The sequence below is a fragment of the Diospyros lotus genome, chromosome 4 (assembly GCF_014633365.1).
Source record: "Diospyros lotus cultivar Yz01 chromosome 4, ASM1463336v1, whole genome shotgun sequence".
In the NCBI taxonomy this organism is placed as follows: Eukaryota; Viridiplantae; Streptophyta; class Magnoliopsida; order Ericales; family Ebenaceae; genus Diospyros; species Diospyros lotus.
The window spans coordinates 30,674,702-30,699,778 of NC_068341.1; the positions used below are offsets into that span (position 1 = coordinate 30,674,702).

The window sequence follows — 25,077 nt, forward strand, 5'->3', positions numbered from 1 at the left end:
ACCACCAACAAATTATTTATAACTATAAAAAGTAGGAATCCCAATTGTTCTTTAGTTACATAGAGACCCATCGTCCAAAAGAAACCCATCCACTGAGAAATGAGCAGAAGTGCTAAAACTAGTTCAGTGCTCAAAAGACTTACAGAAGGATGGGCCTATAAAATTTCATCTACACGACAGTCTTACAGGTTCTCTAAAAGAATGTGACAAATGGCTGGGTCAGTCTTCAACTGCTGGACGACACACTTGCTCTTTGTCATTGTAGCCCACTTTTAGGACCGCATATACATTCTGGATAAGGATTTTGATAAAAAGATTCTTCTGTCCTCAACCGTGCTCGGCCTTTTAATCCTGGAAGAGGACCACCTCTTTTCCTTGGTGATCCTTGCCTGTAGACCACAACCCCGTGAAAATTCAATGTAGTCACTTGTATATGCTTCATGAAGATGATTTGACCTAACGCCTAATGTTTATATATAGCATGCAGAACAAGGTCAAGTCAGTTTCCTATACGGCCAAAATTTTCTTGTTTCTTGTACCTGACACAAGTTCTAGTAAATAACTTGTTTCAATTTGTATTTATCATCTCGATGGACGCTGTACTGAATCACTATAACCTCTCTTTTTTTGTTTCATCCTGTGAAATTTCATTCCTGTCTCATTTTTCATTTTTTCCTTAAAAGTCCTTTTATTTTTCCTTAGGAGTACAAAAAGCTATAGAAAGTTGAACCAAAATACCTGTTCTTGTGCAATTGCATCACAAGATCTGACAAGGTAGTTCCTTCTTTAAGCTGTCCGGTTTCCAGCTTATCAAATAATTCAACAAGACCCTCCCTGCATGTATGAAAGCAAATGCAAGAATTAAATAGACTAATGAAGTATTGTTCCAAACCCTCTCCTTGTACAGACGAAGGAGCCATAGAGAAGGCGAGGTCTTGATTTTAAGTAGTGAGGGTAAATTTACATGACATTCTTTCCACACTATGGCATGTTTTGTTGTCAAATATAGCAGAATATGATTTACATGTTGGATTCAAGGCTATAATAACGGCCATCTCCTTTCAGTTGAGAGTGAGACCATCATAGAGATTACTTCCAGTGCTACAAGCAAGCCCTAGTATGTGCAAAACTAGTTTCTTGAGACGGCCTCCATGCAACTCAAACCCCTTGAATAAAAGCCATGTAAGATTGATTTTCTCAAAGAAAGAGCAATTTGTCCAATCTTCAGCAGCCCTAATATTTGTATCAACAGGCTGTTGAAACTTTCATGGAACGTTTAGTGCACGCTAGAACAGGCCAGAAGACAATCTGAGGGGGGACTTCAACTATCCACCCTAAGAGAGTTCTAGTTCTCAAACAAGCTAAGACATCCAATAACAAAAACTAGATTTTGTTGACAGCTAGCCTACTATTTCTTTCTTCCGGAAAAGAAAAAGAACAAAAAAGAACAAAATATCTCAACAATGCTCAGAGAGAATTCAAGTAAGAATATTCTTTCAAGTTAATGGCATTAATACCTGTCAGGAGTGATTGTCTTCCGGTGGCCTAAGAATCTACGGTGTCCTTCAACAGATCTTGCCATGTTGCCTGAATAAGATGGAATGAACACATCACTCTCTACAGAGACAATGTAGTCAAGTGCTGCAGTCTGTGAAGCATGGTTCACAAATGCCCTCAATTCTTCTTGGGTTGCAATCATTTCCTGTCATCAACCAGACAACCGTTTCATTGTTGTGCAGAATAGAATTTTAGCAGCACGAAGCTAATTTTTGTTCTGGAAATATTAAACAAATTGGTCAAGAACCTTGAGTATGACATTTGGGAAGCGATCTTTGAGTTCAGATAAATGGATGTTACCACCATAAATTTCCCCGGCAGCAATATAAATCAATGTTGATGGAGGGTAACTAAGAGCTTGAAGAAATATTCCCACTTCCTTGGGAGTCAGTGGACACAAGCCTGCATTTCTCTGTTCTGTTGAATTTATTTTCTTCATCTTCCAGTGGTTAGTGTTTTCCCTGAAAAAATTAAGGAAAACAAAATAAGAGTTTGGTCCACATTAGTGGAATACATGCTACCAATTAGAATTGTCTGAGATCATATAGCAAATTAATTGAAGATTGATTGAAGCAGATTTACGGGAGTTATCTTGGAAAGTTGAAGGGCTGTCTATCAAGCTGTTTTTGAATTATTTTCTAATGTATAAATAGAAGATTACGTGTACAGATTTGGTAGGTTCTATAAATCACTTAGAGATTATCTACATTAGAGGAAATTTCTAACTAAGAGTTTCCTATTGTAGATTTGCTAGTTTTCTGTATATATGTGGATCTGGACAGAATGAATAAAATATACATTTAGTTTTCTTCCCAATTTGTCATATTGTATCAAAGTCTTAGGAAACTTTCCGTAGGCAACCTTTTTTCCCGGCCTTCATTGCCGTTATCCTCCTAGCCTCCAGCCTTCATTGCTGTTAGCTTTCCAGCTTCATTGTCTTTGCTGTTCAACCGGCCATCATTGCCCTTGAAGCCATCTGTTTTCCTAAGTATTTTAGCACCCCAAAAGGATGTCAACCATCACTGCCTCTGCCGAGGTCGTCTCCCACAGCCCTGGAGAAGTATCGGCAAATCCAATATCCGGCGAACTACAGCAAATCAGTGCTGCACACCGGTTCGATGGGAAGAACTATCTAAAATGGTCACAGCTGATTAAGACCATTTTAAAGGGAAAAGGCAAGCTCAACCACATCATCGGAATTGGACCTAAGGAAGGAGATCCCAGTTTCGCCTCATGGGATATGCAGGATTCGATGATTATAACTTGGCTCTGGAGTTCTATGTCACTAGAGATCAGTGACACGTGCATGTTCCTATCAACTGCAAGGGAGGTCTGGGAGTCAATTCACCAAACTTATTCCAAAGTCAAGGATGCAGCCCAGATCTATGAGTTGCAGATCAAAACTATGTCGACAAAACAAGGAGATAAAACTGTCATAGATTATGTAAACTTGCTGAAGGGGCTGTGGCAGGAAATGGATCAATATCGGGTAATAAAGATGGAGGACAGTAAAGATGCTGCATTGCTGAAGGCATTCATTAAGAAGGACCATACATACGATTTTCTGGCAGGACTGAATGCAGAATTTGATCATGTGAGAATCCAGATCTTAGGTAAGGATGATCTACCCACTCTTAATGAAGTAGTTTCAATTATTTTGGTAGAAGAAAGTAGAAGAGGAGTGATGTCGGAGACGTAATCACTGGAAGCCTCAGCCATGCTAACAAAAACTGCAAACTGTGGTCTGAAAAAAATTGGAAGGTTGAATCCAAGACAGCAAGTGATGAAGATAAGGACTCTCTATGGTGCACCTATTGTAACAAACCGAGGCACACTCAGGAGAAGTGCTAGAAACTGAATGGGAAACCACCTAGCAAAGAGTGGGGAACCAAAGGAGAACTGAATAAGCAGCACAAAGGGTAGGCATACCAGGTGACTGCATAGCAAGGAGAGGAGAAAGGCCCAAAATCAACAGATCTCAATAAAGTGGAGGTTGAGAAGCTGAGGAACTTTTTGGCAAGCTCTTGAGAAACCATCAAGTATCTGTTCATTGGTACATTCAAGTAAGTTTCCAATCTCTCAAGGTTTAACTGCCTTAAAAAAGTCATTTAGAAATTCATGTGAGCCACATATCATATGACCCATACCTCTCATAATTTTAGCACTTATACTCCTTGTCCTAGTAATAGAAAAATAGCCACTGCAGTTGGTTCACCAACTACAGTAGCCGGAATAGAAGATATAAGAATCAATCCAAAATTCATCCTTAAAAATGTCCTTCATGTTCCTAAACTGTCCACAAACTTAGTATCTATCACCAAGATTTCTCAAGACCTAAATTGCAAAGTTATATTTTTCCCAACTCATTGTTTATTTCAGGACCAGGGTTCGGGAATGATGATTGGACGTCTTGAGGAAATGGACGGATTGTACTATCTTGATGTGCCTGAGACACCAAACATCAGCAAGCAAAATCATTCCCTAACTCTCTTATCCGAACACCATCAATCCACTGTTGAAGACCTAATTTGGCTCCACCATTATAGACTAAGTCATCCCTCCTTTAAAACTCTTGTAGTTATCTTTCCTTTCTTGCTTAAAGGATTAGAAAATAAACCTTTTGTTTTTGAGGTATGTGAGTTAGCCAAACACAAACGTTCAACCTTCCCTATTATCAATAAAAGGAGTTCAGTTCCCTTTGAGTTGATTTATAGTGACATATGGGGTCCATCTCCAATTCCTAGTATTTCTGGAGCTTGCTGATTTGTGACGTTTATTGGTGATTGTACTCGAGTTACATGAATTTTTTTGCTCAAATCCAAAAGTGAAGTCAATATTATACTGCCAAATTTAAACGATTTCGTTCAGACAATGCCGGGAATTACTTTAATTAAACTCTGTCAGCTTATTTCTAGGGGGAAGGGATCATTCACGAGTTTTCTTGTGTCTATACTCCTGAATAAAATGGGGTAGTTGAAAGAAAAAATAGTCACCTCCTCTCCACAATTCGAGCATTACTATTCCTAATAAATGTGCCAAAACATTATTAGGGGGAAGCAATTCTCGCCCACCATTTACACTATCAATCAACTTCCCACTCGAGTATTGAATCTCCAAAGCCCTATGGGAATACTGTCACTTTTACCTGCATCTTAACATCACTAACCATCTTACTCCTAGAATATTTGGGTGTGTCTCCTATGTTCATATTCATGGTCAAAACCAAGGGAAATTGGATCCAAGAGCTCTTAAAACTATCTATTCTTTAACCCAAAAGGGCCATAAATGCCATCCATCAACAAGAAAATTCTTCATTTCGACTGATGTTACATTTGATGAAACAACATCCTATTTTACTCAATCTTATCTTGGAGACAACACTTGTGGAAGATAAGGATTTTTTTCTGCTAGACCTACCTGGAACCAAAACACCTTGTCCTGAGTCGAGTGCTGCTCCTAACCTTGAACCTCAACAACCCGAGCCTTTTGAACCTTGTGATCCTCAACTCGATGCTAAGCCTAAATCTGAATAAAAAAATGTATCCTTAGTTGGGGGGAATGAGGATGCTTCTAATAATAGATTTCCTCAAGTTTACTTAAGAAGGAAGAATCTAACTCCTGGACCAAGGCTAGTTCAAGCATCAAAACCAGATCCTGCGAATGAGGTAATACCTTCTAATCCCTCTTAGTCTACACCTGAATTGGACTTGCCTATTGCCACAAGGAAGGGAACTAGGGAATGTACAAAATAGCCAAGATAACTACTTTTAGAATTTGTCATTTGTGAGATTTTCTCCTTGTCATAAATGCTTCTTCACAAATTTAAACACTATGTCAATTCCGAATACCCTTTCTAAGGCTTTCGCTTGTGAGAATTGAAAAAATGCTATGAATGTTGGAATGTAGGCCTTGGAGAATAAAAAAAACAAGGGAAGTTGTAGAACTACCAAAAGGGAAGAAATCAGTAGGGTGCAAGTGGGTATACACAGTGAAGTATAAAGCAAATCAGACATTAGAAAGGTACAAAGCAAGTTTGGTAGCAAAAGGGTACACACAAACGTATGGAATAGACTACTAAGAAATATTTGCTCCAGTAGCAAAGATGAACATAGTGAGAATTCTATTGTCCTTAGCTACAAATTTTAATTGGCCACTCCAATAGTTTGACATAAAAAAGGTCTTTTTACATAAAGACCTTGAGGAAGAAATATATATGAAGATTTCACCTGGGTACACTAGAAACATAGCTCCTAATAAGGTGTGCAAGCTTAAGAAAGCATTGTATGGTTTGAAACAGTAACCTAGGGCTTGGTTTAGGAGGTTTACTAAAGTAATGGTAAATATGGGCTACAAACAAAGTCAATGAGACCACATTTTGTTTATCAAACATTCGGGCTCAAAGAGAGTCATAGCCCTCATTGTATACACGGATGACATAATAGTGCCCTAGAATGATTAGCAAGAGAGGTAGAGTCTAGGATAGCAGTTAAAGAAGGAATTTGAAATCAAAGAGCTCAGAAATCTTAAGTACTTCCTAGGAATTGAGGTGGCATGTTCCAAGATGGGGATTTTTATTTCTCAACAAAAGTACATTACTGATCTTTTAAGGGATATAGGGAAGTTGGCACGCAAACTGGCTAATTCACCTATAGATTAGAACCACAAACTTGGGAAAGCTGAGGGTGACAAAGCAACAGATAGAGAGGTGTATCAGAGACTTGTTGGCCGACTAATCTATTCTATCTCACATATCCCTAGACATAGCCTATGCAGTGAGCGTTGTAAGTCAGTTTATGCATAGCCCGAAGGAAATACATATATAGGCAGTCTATAGAATATTGTACTATCTGGACTTCAGAGAAAGGAATATTGTTCAAGAAGTATGCCAAGATTGCACCCAAAGCTTATACCGATGCTGACTAAGCAAGTTCAACGACAAACAAAAGATCTACTTCTGAGTATTGCACCTTTACTGGAGGGAATTTAGTTGCATGGAGAAGCAAGAAGCAAAATGTTGTGGCAAGATCGAGTGCCGAATCTAAATTTCGAGTTATGGCACAAGGTATATGTGAATTACTATGACTAAAGATTATCTTGGAAGACTTAAGAATTGAGTGGGATGGTCCTATGAAGCTCTACTGTGACAACAACTCAACCAATAGTAGAGCACATAATCCCGTGCAACATGATCGAACAAAACACATAGAAGTTGACAGACACTTTATCAAGGAAAAACTAGACAATGGTCTCATTTGTACTTCGTATGTGCCTTTAGGGTCTCAACTAGCAGATGAGTTTACAAAAGGAATCAGCAATCCTCAATTTCAGACATTTATTTTCAAGCTGGGAATGGATAATATCTATTCACCAACTTGAGAGAAAGTGTTGGAGATCATATAGCAAATTAATTGAAGCAGATTTACGAGTTATCTTGGAAAGTCGAAAGACTGTCAACCAAGCTATCTTTGAATTATTTCCTAATGTATAAATAGAAGATTAGGTGTACAGATTGGGTAAGTTCTATAAATCACTTAGAGATTATCTCCATTAGAGGAAATTTCTAATTAAGAGTTTCCTATTGTAGATTGGCTAGTTTTTTGTATACATGGATTTGGACAGAATGAACAAAATATACATTTAGTTTTCTTCCCATTTCGTGACAAGAATCCCATTTGCCAAGGTTAGAGGGTGGAATCAACATTCTTCTGCTACCACCAAGGACGATTCTACCAACCACATATAAGTTTCCAGAAAATTCCACCTCATTTTGTATTTCAATCAGATGGTGGACCAGACTTAAGCTTGCATGATACCGTGTTCTACTAGCCTAAAATATTTTATATACAATTGTATTCCTAATTTTGTTTGGGCATGTGAAATAAGACTGATATATGCATCTATGAGACAAGTGAGTGAAATGAAGGGAGAAGGTGACCAAAGAAAGCTTGGTGAGAAACCATTACAACATGACAGGGGATATAATGGCCTTACAAAATATATAGCCATCAATAAAGATGGCTAGAGGTCTAGAATTCATATAGTTATTTTATTATGTTATTTATTTTTATTTTTATTTTTTTGTTGGGGGGGGGGGGGGGGGGGGGGGGGGGAGGGGGAGGGGGGAAGCAAGATCAATCAATGCTCTCTGTCAAACTTATGGTATCCAGGGAAAATGTTAACACTGGTTTAGAACCCTGCAGACCCATATGAGAAAGCAGAGAGCAAATGAAGGGTCCATTTTCTAGGCATAGATGATTGCTTCATGGGTAGGTATGGAACTACATAAAAACCATATTCAGGAAATTTTCCAAGTCTTGACATATGACCATAAGATGTTCACGTGTATGAAAGAGGATTTGTACATGGGTATATCATAGATTCAAAATACAGATTCTTTTACCTCATTATTCTCAGTTCTTCAGATTCTGCATCAGTAAGTCCGGTAGTACAGCCAGTAAAAGATAGCATATCTTTCTCATATCTCAGATGAAGAGCGATATAGCGTCCCCCTTGAAATCTCAGCCGCTCCACCAGCTTCTGTGGTGTCACCGTCATGTATTCTCAGAACCTAATTTAACAGGAATCCCCATAGGAGGCACCTTAAATGCATTTTAAACAAAGGCAGAAGTAAATTTTGACCTACATTTCTTATAAAAATAGTTTGTACGTTCCTGGCAAAGTTTAAAATGCTGTAGAGATTTCAAAGAACTGAACATCTCATTTCTACATAACTATGGTTGGAATATGCTTTTATCAATTATAACATCACTAAAATAGGAAGTCCCAGATTTTACTTAAAAATTCTGAGGAGCATTCAGATTTTGGCAAGATCATTTCATTTGCAATTGGGACAAGATGACAAATTCATCAGGCAGATCACTGCTTGAGAGAGTGATAGTTCCAACCTTCCCTAAATTCTCAATAGGAGGAGAGAAACGTAGAGCATCATACATAACACGACATCTCAACCTCTGGATATCAAGAGGCAGATCGTTATTTGCAAGTCTAGAATCTGATTTTGCAACATGAATCACCTGCCAAAAAAGAGAGAGAGAGAGAGAGAGAGAAACACTAAAATTATTAACTAACATAAAAGAACCAATCAGAAAACTCTTCCTTTTGGTTCAAATTGGATTTGTATCTATCCCATAAACAACAAAAACAGAAATCCTAATTTTGATTACTTGACCTTACCCCTTAATACGGACATACATAGCCACCGACATACTAAAATGAATGAATGGGGAATACAAAGAAGGATAAAGAACAAAAATGGGTGAGAAAGGAAAAAACAGAAAAGCAAAAGTCATTGGCTTGAGTGTAAAAACTAGTTTTGGGGCATTAGATATCACATGAAACAACAGCCATTCTAGATGAAATATTACTATGGAAAACACTGGATTGAATGCAGATAAAGCAATTAGTACTATTCATCGCACCTGAAACTCGTTCCATAAATGTATCATCTCCTCATAGTAGCTCATACCAGACCAAGAAGTGAAGTGCTTCCTTGCATGGGGAACAGATTCTAGTTTCTTAGGAAGTTCTTTGACAATCCTCACATCTCCTTGTAAGCTTGAGATGAAATGAACTTCATCAAAGACATCTGAAAATGTACTGGAGAAAAAATATATACATACATATATATAATAACAGTTAATAGGAAGTCATGTGTATACATGAAAAAGACTTAGAGATGTGATGTGGCATGGTGTGGTGTGGCGTGAGAGGGGGGGGGGGTGAAGTTTTAGTATTTGAACTTAAAATGACCTTGAATCTTGCCAGAATGAGCGCTTATCAAGTTGAGGAATAACTAGAGTTGCATTCATTACGTGTGCCACAGCCACCATATCAGTGATCTGTAATAAGTACATCAGGTTACTGGATCTTCAAGAAATAAAATTGGCCAACTAAGCAGCATTACGCTAGCCTACTTGCTTTAAAAAGAAAACGAGAAATATAGGCTGAGCATGAGAAAACTAAATTTTGGAAAAGTGGTCATGCACAAATACATACATTAAAAAGAAGACATGATGCCAAGAAGCAATTTTGGAACATTAATCATGCATAAATACTTTCATTTTGTCAGATTTCCGTAAGTGGATCAAGCTACAGGATCTTCAAGAAAAATGATAAATTAGCAAACTAAGCAGCATTGCCCTATTGCTTTAGAAACAAGAAATCTAGCCCAAGCATGAGAAAACTAAATCTTGGACAATTGGCCACACAAAACTACAAGCATTTTAAAAGAAGATGTGACATCAAGAAGCAACCCCCCCCCCCCCCCCCCCCCCCGATTTTATTATTTTGATTGATAATAAGCATCAAGAATTTCTTACATGTTGTGTTAGGAATTGTCAGCCAATGTCAGTGTTAGTGTTGATACCCTAATGCTAGATTTAGATGGCATCTGGCATTTATTATTATGGGACTAATAATGTAATTCTTGCAATATGTAATAAAATATGTTTTCATGTCATATCTTCATTCATACCTCTCCAATCATTACATATGAATGAATTCCTAGATTTCCTATTAAAGGTCTTATTCTTAAGTGTTAAGAATATGTGACTAAGGATCTTAATATTAAGAATATCTTAATGATAATTCTCAGTTCTTAGACTTCTCAGAAGGGGACTATGATTAATCGAGTATGGACTAACACATGAGATGCTAATGATAAAGGATGGTGAGTCGCATGCCATAATTCATGAGATGGATATAGTATACATGTGAGTAAGTGCTAGTGGAACATTTACTGAATGTGATGCACGTGATAGATCACATGGCTGAGAGGATCTATGATCTATCACAGGTTTCGATTGTGTTACTGATCTTTTTTACCGAAAACAACACAGTTATCTTGTGTGTCGGTGCCAAGGATTTGCTGTTACTAAGAACCATCCGGATACTGGGTGGGAGATGCACTGTGTGGTCCTTGTGTAGTGACATATGGAGGCAGGTGATTGTTAATGGGATCCATCAATCTCCGACATGAGGTGAACATCATATGTGATCAATGGTGGTCTTGATTGTAGAAACCCTTGGCTAGGGTACACTTAATTGGAAAGTGTTCCAATGTCGGAAAGAATTCTGATATGTCGTCTCAATCTCAGCACACTAATTTTGGCATAGTCATCGAATTAGGGAGTTTGATCAGTCCATGACTCTTACTCGATTGGAATGATTATAGTATACGGGAATCGAAAGTCCAAATAAGTTCTATTCTAAAGTAAGACTTCATTACTGGTAGGATCGCTCTAACATAATGCTAGTTGTCACTCAAGGTCTTTCGGGGTATTTCGAGGAGATGGAGAGATTATCATTGTAGACCAAAAATGTTTGATCAACATCAAGGTGGTTAACGTGTCATGATTGCTACTTAGTAGTGAACCTAGTAGGTCACATACATATCCGAGTGTGATAGTTGACTAAACGATTAAGGCTGAAATCGTCACTAAGAGTTAATGACGTTGCCGTTAAGAGTTAACGGATCGAGTTAAATGATTAATTAATAAGGAGCAATCATCAAGAATTGACGTCCATACCGTTAAGAGTTAATGGAGGCCTTAGTGTCATTATGAGATAGTGAAAGTGCTATTAAAAGTTAATAGCAGATCTAGATGCAATTTCTGAAAGTTTTGGGTAAAGGGGCCAAAACAATAGACACCCTTGGGAAACTGTCGACCATTTTGAGACTAACTGTCAACAACTTCTTGTGAACTGTCGATAGTTCTTGTCGATCTGGCTGGCAGATTGCACAACCGTTTAGCGTCTTCTTCAACAAAAAGGCAAACATGTGGCGACGACGGACGATGGGAAGACGGGGGAGGATAGCGTGCATCCTTGGCACACCTTCTTCTCTCTCCCTTGTCCCCTCCTAATCTCCTTGTCATATTTCTCCTTTTGTGTGCCCTAGGGTTTCCATTTTTGGGAGTATATATGTTTGTCTTTGTGCTGAGAATGAGAATGACGACTAGAGTGAGTACTGGCTTGTTTTTCTCTCGACCATTCTTGTTGTTCTTCTCCCAATCTAGAAACCCTAACTCCCATTGCTCCTTCTTGCTTCCTGATAGCTATCGTAGCTCACTGTTCTTGATAGTGAAAATACCAAGTTTGAGAAGCCCCTTTGATTTGAAGCCCCACATTCATTCCAGCCTTAATCTCCCTTAATCTCTCTGTCTAGTATAAAGAGAGAGTGTTGGGATTCACCATCTTGCTAGAGCATGGACTTGATAGGCGCCTCGTAGTTTCAGGGGACAATTCAGTCTAACCAAAGAAGTTTTGGGAGCTGTTTTGGAGCAAGGAGTTGCTACTGCCGAGAGGACTTCAGCCTCTACATCAGCCTTTAAGAGTTGAAAGGTTTACCTACTAAACTCCCTATGACATGGTTTAGTTTTGATTAGCATATGGACATCGAAACAAGTCTTGCAAGGTAATTTTGGTTTATGTTTTTACTGCCTTCTTATGTGTTTTCGGAAAAAGTTTTTAAAAACTGGTTAAACCCTTGCATTGATATACCTATTAATGGTGTTCCTCATCAGTCAGAAGCCTGGATGTTGAGCAAAAACAATTAATATATGTCGTCTATATGACAAGCTCCATAAATGAATGAGGAATCTAAACATTCTTGGTAGAACATAAGAAGCAAATACAAATTAATGTTTATTGCTGAGGGAAAAGAAAATGCACTTTTTATTAATAAATTAGCATGTTAATAAACACTAATGTTGATTCCAAGATTTAATCATCAATGACACTGCATCCATTTCTTGGTAGGATCAGAAAAATACCACTCAAGCTAAAACCTAACGATGCCTTTAAAGAAGCCAAACTACTGGATCTGCATAATTATTGGGAGGAGAGTTATTCAGGTTTTAATTTCTGATATCAGGAATTAGGTTTTATTTAAATTTGGAATTTAGATTTTAAATTTCAGCCATTTATCTATAGTAACTTTTGTTTAGAAAATTGATTTATCCATAGCTTATAAGTAGACATTATTGATGTAATGAAGGGTGATTGATTTGGAATATACAATTGAGATTTCTTCCCTTGTTTACCTTCCTAAATTCTCTCTTTCTTTCTCTACTCCTCTTCTTCTACACTATTTTCTTCTTTCACCAAATTTCAGTAATCTCTCTTTGTTGTCCCATATCAATACTTGCTTTGGCCATGGACAAGTAGTCTAGGCAATTTTGGGACGAGGACAACAAGCTTAACGACGTGCAAACTTATGATTTTGACAACCCAAACTGAACTGAATAGCTCAGTTTTCAAAATCTCGAACCAAAAACAAGCACCTTGGTTGTATCTTTAGGTTCAGTTCTTTAGTTAACCAAACCATTTTTTACCAAAATTTAAAAAATATAAATCTGTTATTGTTGTTATGGATAATATAACAAATTAAAAAAATGTAGGATTCTTATTATTGTTATAAATAAATTTTAACCATATTCCCCCTTCAACTGCTCTGACCCCAAAGTGGTCCTAATATCAGGGCTTTTAATCACTTGCGCAAAGGAAAGGGTCCTCTTTTGTTAGACTGCAATCTTGTACAAAACAGGAAGGTTGACACTGGAAATACCAAACAAGTGAGCAGAAAGCAATGTGAAATAACACTCCAGCAAGCAAAATCCAATTCTATCTCCAAGGAAAAGAAAATAAGAGTGCCATGATTGTGTAAACATTAACATGATGAGATAATATTGAAGAGCTCAGACCATTATAGATTTACCATGGAAGCACTTTATATTTACATGATTACATCATGCAGAGATTAATACAAATTAAATATATCCTTCCTGTTGGTGCACTCATGGTGCTAGCCATGAAGTGGGGTGGCACTATCCATCACACAATTAGAGTACACATGGTTAAACACAAGATATATATATATATATGTAGAAGATATGCTGCAAAACATGAAACATGATAGGTAAGTACATACATACAATTGATGCAAAAAGCTGTGTCTGAACCATAATACATATAGTACGTTGGAAACAAAAAGAAGGGATTTCAAAAGAACTTAAGCCAAGAACAAGCAAGAGCAACTGAAACAGCCTCAGTTCAAAGATCAGTTCGGTTTTCAACCTTGGTTCAGTTCAGTTTATCAGCACTACTAACCAAAATCAAACCAAATTCCTCAGCTTTTAAAGAATTAAGAACTGAAACCAAACCAATTTTTAAATAACCTGAACCGAACCACACTGAAATGTTTGGTTCGTTTAGGTTCACTTTGGTTTGTCTGTTTTGTGGGTCATCTATGCACCCCAATGTTATTAAAGAGCCAAGGCGCAAAAAGGTGTTGGAGCCTGAGGCACAACGTGAGGCGCGCGCCTAGTGGAACTAGACACATGCTAACTAAAATATATATATATATATATCCTAATTAAATAATAAGGTATCAAATATGTCATAACTTTTAATAACATATTTACAAGCATGTTATCAAGAAAATTAAAAAATTCAACATATACTAACTAAAAAAAATTATTAAAACAAGTTACATACCTGTAAATTTCAGCAAAGCACATTCCATCATATTTCAGCAACCCGCATATAATCATCACAAAAGTTAAAAACTTTGTAAGAAATTTAAAATCTATTGTTGGCATATATTCATATATATATATATATATAATGAAAAGAACAATAAAAAATGTCAAAAGATGCAATTTAAAACTCTTTTAAGTCAATTTAAATTAAATCTTAAACAATTTATAGGTCTTAAATTTTAATTAAGATTAACTAATTATACATTTTAAATAATCTAAAAATCATCATCATCATCAAGATTAAACATTTCTGTATTTTCATCATTAGAAACATCATCTTCAATATCCTCTTCTTCCACATCATCTCCCTCTCCATCTTCATCAAGTTCAAATTCAATTGGAGCATTTGAAGTAGAAGCCATTTTACTCATTGTCAAATTTGGAGTTGAAGAAATAAATATAAACTTTAAACAATAAAAAATTAAATAAAATAATAAATAATAAATAATAAATATAAACCTTAAAAACAGTTAAAAAAAAGCCAAACACGCCTAAACCCAAGGCTACACCTAAGGGCCTAGGCACGCCTAGCTAGTATGTGCCCACCTGGGAGCATTCCAGGCACCAAAGGTGTGCCTAGGTGTGCTTTGAGCCTAAGCGCATCTTTAATAACACTGTGCACCCCTAGCAAGCTATGCACAATCAAGACAGACATCTATGTTCCTAAATAGGATCGCCTACGACAAGAGCTCATTAGGGAGTATCGCAACTTCAAATGTGTTTGGTGACCCTAGATAGAAGCACACCAGAGCCTTGTTAAAGAGTTCCTACAATTGGCCCCCAGCAAAGAGACAATCCCAAGAACCATGTGCTCACTTGCCTAATATGTTAGCAAGACAAATTGGAGCAGAAGGCACAGGTCAATTTACATGAGCCACTACCAACTCGAGAAGTCCTGTCAATTGTTTAGATCTAGACCAGATCCAACTTTGATCCATTCTAATTACTAATGCATACGCGTCTTACATATCTAGATTTGCTATAAAAAGCATAAACAATAACAACCTATCAAATCTTTATCCCATTATGTGGGGTCACCTACATAAATTTTAGTTTGCTAGTCATTTCTATCTATAGACTTTTTTTCTATAATGCCCTTATAACTCATATGACTCATATGACACCCAAGTGTCTTCCAACAAGTTTTTCTTGATCTTCCTCTACCTCATTTGTGAAATACTTGTTTCATTCCATCCACTCTCCTCACATGACCCACTATTAATCTTCTCATATGATCAAATCATCTTAATTGTATTTCATGCATCTTATCTTCAATAGGAGCCACTCTAACCTTATTATGAATTATTTCTAATTTTATCTATTCTTGTATAACCATATATCCATCTTAATATCCTCATCTATGTTAAACTCATATTTTGAACATGTATGGCTTATTTCTTATCTGGCTTAGTTAGTGATGGGATTAAATATACTATCCCATGTTTGATAAAATGAAGTATTACCTGAGATTATAACCATGCCATGTTTATTCTATGAAAATGTGAATGAGGTATTACTAGCTATAATTATATATAGCATTATATATAAGTACATAAATTTTCACATATTTACATATATACAATTATATATTCAAAACATATATATAATTATATTAAAATAACCAAAAAGAAAAAGAAAAAAGCTCTGGAAAATGGCTGGAACCCAAATCATTGGGTTCCAGCAAGAGAGAGAGAGAGGAAATTGAGAGAAGAACAAGCTACAAAAGAAGGACAACGACGAAGATGAATTGAAGACAACGGTGGACAGTGACTATGGCGAAGGAAAATGCTACTAGTTATTGAACACAGTGGAGACTGTTTGACATGGAAAAGCTCCCAGATTAGGAATCTTCGACTTGAACGCTTCAACCATGGTAGGAGCTTCTCCAGAGATTAGGAGTCACCGAAAACCTGATGGGTAAATGAGAGGCGGAGAGAAGAAGAGAAGGGGGGGGGGGGGGGAGAGAGAGAAATGAGGTGTTTGGGCTTTTTATATTAGGGGTAAAATTATCCAACTAGTCAACACTTATAATCCCACCTAACATGGCATCTCAACATGAGGTTACCATGTCAGGAGGTTATACCTCCTCCAAATCCATGCACTAGAAAGGTAATTAGTGCTTTACTATCTAATATTTTGTGCCATAAGACAAAACTGGTGTTTAATTGTTTTATAAAGTTTTCCTTTGAGTTTTAACAAAATCTTAGTATTGCATAAATGCCAAATGGAAGTTTTCATTTTAACCATCTTACCTAATTTTGAAGGTAACTGGTAGAGTACTTATAATAGTCTAGCTTGAATTACTTGTATTATTGATAATCGTTGGGAATTACAAGGCTGAAAATTAACAAAATGAAAGAAAATTGGACGTTCGAGAGGTTCACGCTCTCCCTCTATATTCACCAAAATATTCCCTGCCTTATACTCTATTTATAGGAATTTGTTGCCTGCATATTCCCTGCCTTGCTCTTCCCATTCTATCCCTAAACTAAATTTGTTGTTTGCACATGCACCAATTGGCCTTCTCCCATTTCAGTATCCCTATTGCGCCCTTATTTCTTACGTCTTTGGTAGCGGAATGTTATGGGTTGCTTATCAATACTCCCCCCACGAAACTCACATTGTCCTCAAGGTGAAAAGTAGGGAACTGTTGTGGGGTTCCCAGGTGGTCCAGGACCAACTTGTGAATCTTGTCTTCAATTTGATGGGTTATCTCCATGATTTGCGTTAGACCCGATGGTTGTAACACCCTAACTTCTGCCTTGATTTCTAGCTTCAACCCATTAACAAAGAGGCCCTCCAGTATAGCCTTTGAAACTTTGCCCACCAAGGCTTCCAAAGTCTCAAAGAGGAGGCAGTATTCCCGCATGGAGTCATTCTGCCTGAGGGCCAAAAGCCTCTCCTCCATTGATCCCTCCTGCAAAGACCGGAATCATTTACATAGGTGGATCACTCCTCCCAACTCCTAAATCCCCTTCTCCATCACTCCTAAGCTAAGGCTCCTCCTTCGAAACATAGCACTGTTGTTTCAATTTTCTCCAACTCCATCAACCGATTCACTTCAAAATACCTTTCTGCCCAAAACAGCCACTCATCCGGGTTGTCTCCGCTAAAGATCGGCATCTCTAATCTTCTGCTACGAACTTCCCCACTCCAATTTTCATCTCCCACTTCCCCTTTTTTTCCCTACTGCCACTCTCAACACCATGGGTGATCCCAAAATTCAAAGTGGATTCTGGCGTGGGTTGCTCCAGCATTCTTCCCATTTCGATTTCATGAGGCTGAATTGCTTCATCATAGTTGACATATTCTTCTCCAAGCTATGCATTCGCTACATCTTCGATTTCAGCGAGTCCAGCCCACTGAGCAATCTGTCCAACCGCCCCTCCAAGACTCCTACTCATTCAATGAAGTTTACCATGGGGATCAATTTTCTGCTCTGATACCAAATGGTAAGAGTATTGATAATAGTCTAGCTTAAATTACTTGTATTACTGATAATTGAAGGGAATTACAAGCCTAGAAATTAACAAAGTGAAAGAAAATTGGACATTCAAGAAGTCCTTACCTTCTAATTTATTTGCTTCTCTATTTATAGGAATCTGTTGCCCGCACATGCCCCCCTCCCCTTCACTCTTCCCATTCTACCCCTTAACTAAATTTGTTGTCTACACATGCACCAATTAGCCTTCTCCCATTTCAGTATCCCTATCTTGCCCTTATTTCTTACGTCTTGGGAAGCAGAATGTTATAGGCTACCTATCAGCAACATCCTTGTTAACGTCCCCATCTTTTTGGATGATTGGTCCACAATATCTGAAGTAAAGTTTTCTTGGTGTGATATTCCAATTTTATCATAAGATCATCCACACTTAGTTTTACTAAACTTACACTCCATATATTTAATTTTCAATATGCTTAACCTAAAACCAGTGAACTACAACACGGCCTAGGCGGCGCCGAGGCGCTAGGCGGCCTCTGGCCACCCCGATTGTGGCCTAATCAACCACCTTAGGCGCCGGCCCGGCTAATCGGTACCGGGCGGCGCCTAGGCGGCCGCCTAGCCGCTTGAACGCCTGGCCGATTATGGCCACGTGAAGCCTGGCCGATTGTTTTTTCCCCTTCTCTCTCGTGCTCACCACCACCGACTGTCTATTGCAGAGTCGCCGTCACCGTCGCCTCTCTCGTGCTCGCACACCACCACCGTCTCTTGCAGTTGTAGAGTTGTCGTCGCCGCTTTCCATTCCTGTTAGCTTTGTCGTCGCACGCCGCTGCTTCCTCTGGTATGTATCCATCTTCCTCCACCTCCACCAGCAGCAGCAAGCAGCAACGCAAGCTTGCGTGCTTGCTGCTGCAGCAAGCATCAAGCAGCAGGTTGCTGCTTCTTGCTACAGCATCGAGCTTTAATATTTGCTCGTATCCGAGTCGTCTCCTTGCTACTCCTTGTTGCTGCATTTGTTAATATTTCAAATATTTTAATATTTACAAGCAAGTGTTGTTACATCATTTATTTTAATATTTGTTAATATATTAATAAAAAATAAAAAAACTCTAGGCGGCGCCTAGGCCCCGTCTAGGCGCCGCCTAGGCGGCCTAGGCGCTAGGCGCCAGTCTGCCGCCCGACCAGCGCCTAGCGCCTTTTAGAACACTGCCTAAAACTGTTAGATTCTAAAGTGTTCCTCCATGTCTTGAATTTAGTATTCATGTCTTCTTTTGTCTCATCCACCAACGTAATGTCATCTGCAAATAGCATACACCAATGCACCTTTTCTTGAATATGTTTAGTCATTTCATCTATTACTAGGGCATATAGGTAAGGATTTATAGCATATTGTTGATGAAACCCAATTGTAACGAAAAAGCCTCAGTATTTCCTCAACATGTTATGATACGTGTTTTTACTCTATGATACATGTCTTTAATGACCTGTACATAAGTAATTCAAACTCATTTCTTCTCTAAAACCTTCCAAAAAGCTTTTCTATAATTTTTTTCTAAATCTATAAACACCATATGTAAATTCTTTTATTTATCTCTATACCTTTCCATTAGGCAGTTTAACAAACATATAACTTCCATTATTGACTTACTAGGCATGAAACCAAATTAGTTTTCAGTCACCTTTGTTTCTCTTCTTAACCTTTGTTCAATCACTCTCTCCCAAAGTTTCTCCCATGCATTTCCATGCTTCTGTCGTTGTATTCTCTAATACAAGCACTTCACTATTCTTCATCTTTTTCAATGTTTGTTAGATTCCATTTGGACATAAACATCAAAGAAATAATTCCTATCTTGTTTAAAGTTACTATGAGACCCAACATAATACTTGTCTCCCTTTCATTGAATAACTTCAAGAAATACTCTTTCCACATCTTTTATTGCTCCCTCATTTACTAGTTCTACTTTATTTTCATCTTTTTATGCCATTTCAATTGGCTCAAATAGCTTCTTTTTTTATCTTGCTTTAGCTAGTTTATATATATATATATATATATATATATATTCTCCATTTTCTGTGCTGAGTCAACCGTAAAGTCTTCTAGCAACAAGCTCGTTTAGCTTTAATTTCCTCTTGTACCTCTTCATTCTACCACAAATACCCTTTTTGATTTGGGACTTTTCGTTTTGACGAATCCCTTTTGTCATATTTTGAATAAAAGTAGCCATTTCAATCCACATTTAGTTTGCCTCCCCTTCTACAGTCCAATCTCTTCTACCACACTTTTTCCTAAAAAATAGTTTGTTTTTCACCTTTTAAATCTGACCAACTAATTCTTGGGTTTTATTTAGCATTATTTTTTCTCCTCCATTTTTTGATATGGACATCAACAAACATAAGTCTTATATTGAGTGGTTAGACATTCTACCAGTATAAATTTACAATCCTTTATAAGAGGTCCTCGTCTCCTAACAAAGCAATCCATTTGGGTAGTTGGTAAGCCATTTTTAGTGATTAAGTGTCCATCCCCTCCTCCCCTCTTTTAAACCTAGTGTTGGCTAAGATAAGCTCATACGCCTTAGCAAAATCCAAAATAGCTTTACCTTCATTATATTTTTCTCCAAATCCATAACCTCCACGCACAACTCTATGTTTCCACAATCAGGTAAAACCCACCAAAAAAAAAAAAAAAAAGCTTATCAAACAACCTTTAAACAATGCCCCAAAATCACCAAACAAGAGCTTTTTAAGCCCGCCCTTACCGGGACTGGTTATCTCCTCAATTTTATGGTCATAGACAAGAATCAAAATTATAAGTGCTGAATACTTTTTAAAATTATGTCCAACTTTAGCAGCATATCATCAATAGAAGATCATCTTCACCTCCAATAATGACAAAGAAAAACCTACAAGACTGACAAAGAAAAAGGAAAAATATATAAGTGCCCAAAGACTGCTCTTCTGATCAAGATGAGTTGCCTTAATCAATAATCACATTATTATGCTTGTAGACAGCAGCTAAAACATACAAGTCTGCTGTTGTTATAACTGAACAGATAAACACAGGTTATAGAAAACCAACAGATTAAAGAAGTTATTACTTACACCAGCACGCATCTGATTCAGTCCCCCATTACTCTTTACAGTCATATACCGATCCAATCCTTGGGAGGCTGAGAGTGCAAAAAATAAATTAAAAAATGCAAGAGAAGAGAGGAGAGCACAGTATTAAATTTCAAATCCACAGTAACAATTTGATGTCATGACCCTAAGAGCAATAAAGGGGTAATATGGTAATAGGCTTATAATAGTTGTTAGGAGATATTTTAGCAATTGGTTAGAAGCACATGGGTGTTGTTATGCATTCAGTTAGGAGCCAGATATGCCTATAAAAGGCTATTGTAAACGGATGAGATCATTATGTTGAATGATATTGAATTTCTCTCAAATTCCGTCTCTCAAATTCTCTCAGATTTCCCCCTCCCTCTCTACTAATCTCCCCTCATTTCTATCCACTATCTTCAACCATTTCTGTCCAATTTTCCCCTCCAATCATTCTGTTCTTGGTCCTAACCCATCGGAATCTTCTGATTTCCAATCCAAACCCTAGGTATGCGACATTTGGGTAGGGTGCCAATGTTCCACACACATCAAACCAACAAAACAAAAAACTAAGCAAGTAGTTTAGACCAAAACTGGAAAAAATAAACACAATTCAAGAGACTAGAAACTAGGGCATGTCCTTGAACTGGGAAAATAAATATCCCAAGATGATAGAAATAAGGTATGTCCTTGAAAGATCCTAGATAAGTTCTCATCCCACAAAGCACAAGAAATAAAATTCAAGTGTCATGAAAATCTCTAGTGCATAATAACTAAAACCAGTATGTGAGATATTAGGAGATGACATCAAACCTTTATATTTGGCAGTAGGTTTGACACATGGGTGAAGACCATGGCTATATGGAGCTCCCCAAAGTTTTTCATCTGGAAGCTGCAAATTGAATAACAGGGACCTTGTTATTGGGAAAAACATCACTTCTATTTTACCAAATAATTTTAACTTCTGCACTTTTTATGATGAGTCCTATTGAAATAAACTTTGGAGCAAATATAATTCATGCTAAAATATAATAGAGAGAGGGCCAAAATAATGCAGAAATGGTATAATGAAAGGGTTGCAATTAGGAATTAAACAAGCTCATAATCGAACCCATAGAGAAGAAATTTCAAGGAAAATATGTTTCATGGGACAAGATGATCTCAGACTCATGTAAGAAAAATTTCAGTGTACGTTGTTACAACAAACTTCCACACCTACCTAAGAAGATGATCCTAATAAGACCACAGTACTAAACAACAAGAAGAACTGCATCAAGATGCCCACATATGATAATCACACAGATTTGCAGAATAATGCTTTAAGTTTAGACAATTTTGGTTTGTCCCTAAGACAAGAATGCTAAAAAATTTCATAGCATAGCAGAAAAATCATCATCAATAACAATAACAACAACAGCACAAGAACAGAAACAAAAAAACCATGAGCCTTAATCCAACTAGATGGGGTTGGCTGCATAAATTCTAGACCTCCAACCATCTTAACATGATAGAAAATTTATTCTAGATTAATTTGTGTGTCATCGAGCATCCTGTTGCTGAGAAAGGGAGCATTTGTAGGTACAAAAGTATGTGCCTGATTTGGTAGTGGATTAACACAGATAACAGAGTTAGGCCATGTTTGGAAATTTCTATAGGTTCATGAAGCAGACATATAATTTCCTAATCAGATATGGACCATAACTTTGGAATTCCCCCTGGACAGTGGACAAACAACAAATACCAACGTACACTGATATTTTGGCTGACCCAATCAGCCAACTGGATCGGCCCACAAATGATTATCCAATACCAATTTATAAAACAAGAATACTTATGTCAAGTGAGCAAACAACTGACTAGTATGACTACTTTGCACATATACCCTACAGGCATTTTACAGTATGTAAATCAGCAAATTAACCCCATTTGGTATACTGTTATACATTTTTAGTCAATGGTAACTATTCTTGTTATAAAGGTCATAGAAAATTTGTTGTTCCTTATTATTATCTCTTTAAAGATTTAGAGCTTCCCAAGTGTATAGGTTCCAGGTGACATACAAATTCAGGCAACTCGATCAATGTGTCCAAATCTTGATTATCCTGTTCCAAAGCTCTGACTTTCTAAGAAAATAAAAATTGACAATCATGTCTTGATCAAAACTCAGACAAACAAAACAAAAAAATCTCATAGGAATAAATTATGAAGGTGAACATATCTGATTCCTGAATATCCAGTTCCAAAGGTCTAACTTTGGGGGGGGGGAAATAAGGAGTTGACAAGGATCTCCTAACAAAGGCAATCAAAACTAGGAAATTTCCAAGGAGTAAGTCATGAAAACGATCCCCTTCACAGCCACAACTCAATGATAATCCAGTAAGTCGCCAATTTCAGCGCAATATCAGAACCACCAACAACTAGCATATCCAACAGCAGGAGCAAAATCCAATTTGCTAACAACCACGTTAAGGAATTTTCTTTTCCTCAAATACCATCAAGTTTGAGCACATCACAACTCTCCAAACCATTGAGCACATCTATGAATGCAAACAAAATCAAACTCTCCAAATATCACGTACCTATCATTGTGGACCCGACAAAAGAAATAGAAAGAACAAGAACAAACAAACGGGTTTTATTTAATTTGCAAAATGCATTTAGTACGGTACATAAATAAGAAGGGTGAAAAGGCAAAGGGAAAAAAAAAAAAAACAGTGCCCACAGCAATTCAGTAGGGAGTTGATTTCACTGAACAACTAATTTAAGATTTCCATTATTGTTTCTAATACGCAACCATGAAAAGCCCTCAAGCCTTGACCAAATCTTACTACCATCAACAAATACATCTCCAAAGACAAAACTCAAATCTCTGAACTACCAAAAGCAAGATCTTCATCGTTGTGGACTTCGGGAAAGAATTAGGGAAGAATAGGAAGATAATACTTAAAAAAAAAAAGAATAGGAAGATAATAAACCCGTTGGGATTCGTTCTCTGGAAATAGATGCTTCTTCTGTTCATCTTCCAAAATGTCTTTGCTGTAGAACACAAAAATGAAGATTGAAAGGGCAAAGAGAAGGATTGTGTAGAGGGTGATAGAGTATGGAGATGCGTTTCTTTGAAGAAGCTTAGCAGCCAACGAGGTTCGGACATGGGAATGGCCTCGGTTTTTAGCCATCTCTTCAATCTCTGCCCATCTCTCAGCCGCCGGGTGACCATCTCGCCTCTTATGAATCATATTACGCTCTCAGGGGAAATTATTTTTGAACAGGGTCAATTATATTAATCATCCTTATAATTTTATAAAAGTTTTGTAAACTAGTATTTTAAGGTACTTCTTAAAGTATATTTTATTTTTAATATTAAATATATTTATTAATTTATAATAAATACATCACGTTTTAAAATATTTATCAAATATTAAAATATTTATAGCTTCTTAATTAAAAATTAAATAAAATTTTATTAAAAAAATTAAAATAAATTAATCATTTAATCTTCCCCTCTCATTTCAATTAAAGAAAATCTATTTTAAGTAATTAAAAGAATATATTTTCTCAATAAACTATATTTTAATGTGATTAAAATATCTATTAACTATAAATTTTAATTAATTAATAATTAGTAACCGTAAAAAGGAAAATAATTTAAAGATTTAAGCTCAAATGTCCTTTTGGAACTGAAATATTAGTTCCCAATTCAATAGCACTTTTGTTGTGGCATAGTCTTTTAGGAAGGAGCCGTTCTCGAAGTACTGAGTGCATTATCAATATTGGAAAGAGCCGTCCTCTCAAAAAAACCTTTCCAAAGTAGGAGAATATCCCTCTAAGAAATCCCCATCTGTCTAGGACCAAATTTTCAAAATTGCATGTCGTAGTCTTTGCCTGGTTGAGCCATGCTCCCAGCAGGAATCCTAGGGAGACACTTCCCCAACCTACATTACCCTGCATTGCTCTGTAGCAATGAAATTTGCTTGTTTCAAGCCCTTTTCCTTCCAATAAACCTTTCTCACAGTAAGGTTTCTCTTTAAGGCCCTTTTTGAGCTTAACCACAGGACAACATCACAGACAAGGAAAATGCACTGCCATTTCCAAAGAAAACGCATCACACCCTCATATGCATGTGTCAGATGACCCTATTCCCCTTGATACCTATAAATAACCCCCAGCTCTCCAGTTTTGGGGCAAAAGAACACCAAAGACAAAATCAGAAACCAAGTTGAAACAAGCACAAACACATCAACACAACCAAATCTACTAGCAATAGTGATGACTCATCTCACTCATCATACATGTCTCCCGTATGACAAGTTATTAGAATAATAAGTGCCTACATTTAAAATTTTAAAAAATCTATAGTATCTCCTCTTTTATATGTGTATATATATGATTGTCACAAATAAAAATATCTAATTTTACCAA

The 25,077-nt window shown here is 37.1% G+C and overlaps 1 protein-coding gene across 5 annotated transcripts; it reads right to left on the reverse strand.

Moving 5' to 3' along the window:
• On the reverse strand, positions 1–23,908 carry LOC127799300 (O-fucosyltransferase 38). Of its 5 annotated transcripts, none has more exons than XM_052333217.1 (11): positions 23,634–23,908; positions 21,472–21,550; positions 20,662–20,729; positions 9,328–9,416; positions 8,997–9,174; positions 8,463–8,591; positions 7,958–8,091; positions 1,805–2,018; positions 1,518–1,702; positions 739–834; positions 2–389 (listed from the first exon to the last, which is right to left on the reverse strand). In XM_052333217.1, exons 1-11 carry the CDS (start codon positions 23,892–23,894, stop codon positions 257–259), a joined length of 1,566 nt encoding a protein of 521 aa, XP_052189177.1. In that variant the 5' UTR covers positions 23,895–23,908; the 3' UTR covers positions 2–256. The 5 variants fall into 5 exon arrangements, with proteins under 5 accessions (XP_052189178.1, XP_052189177.1, XP_052189176.1 ...); XM_052333216.1 differs by having other exon boundaries at positions 3–389; positions 7,958–8,094; XM_052333221.1 differs by lacking the exon at positions 23,634–23,908 and adding an exon at positions 22,719–23,036 and having other exon boundaries at positions 5–389; positions 7,958–8,094.
• Between the last annotated feature and the right edge of the window lie 1,169 nt (positions 23,909–25,077).

Excerpts from the sequence above, each read along its gene's own strand:
- LOC127799300 (XM_052333216.1), bottom strand. The coding sequence starts at position 23,894 with ATGATTCATAAGAGGCGAGATGGTCACCCGGCGGCTGAGAGATGGGCA. Across the intron at positions 8,095-8,462 it reads CTATTGAGAATTTAGGGAAG|AAGCTGGTGGAGCGGCTGAG; the intron begins GTTGGAACTATC and ends GTGACACCACAG. Across the intron at positions 835-1,517 it reads AAGACAATCACTCCTGACAG|GGAGGGTCTTGTTGAATTAT; the intron begins GTATTAATGCCA and ends TCATACATGCAG.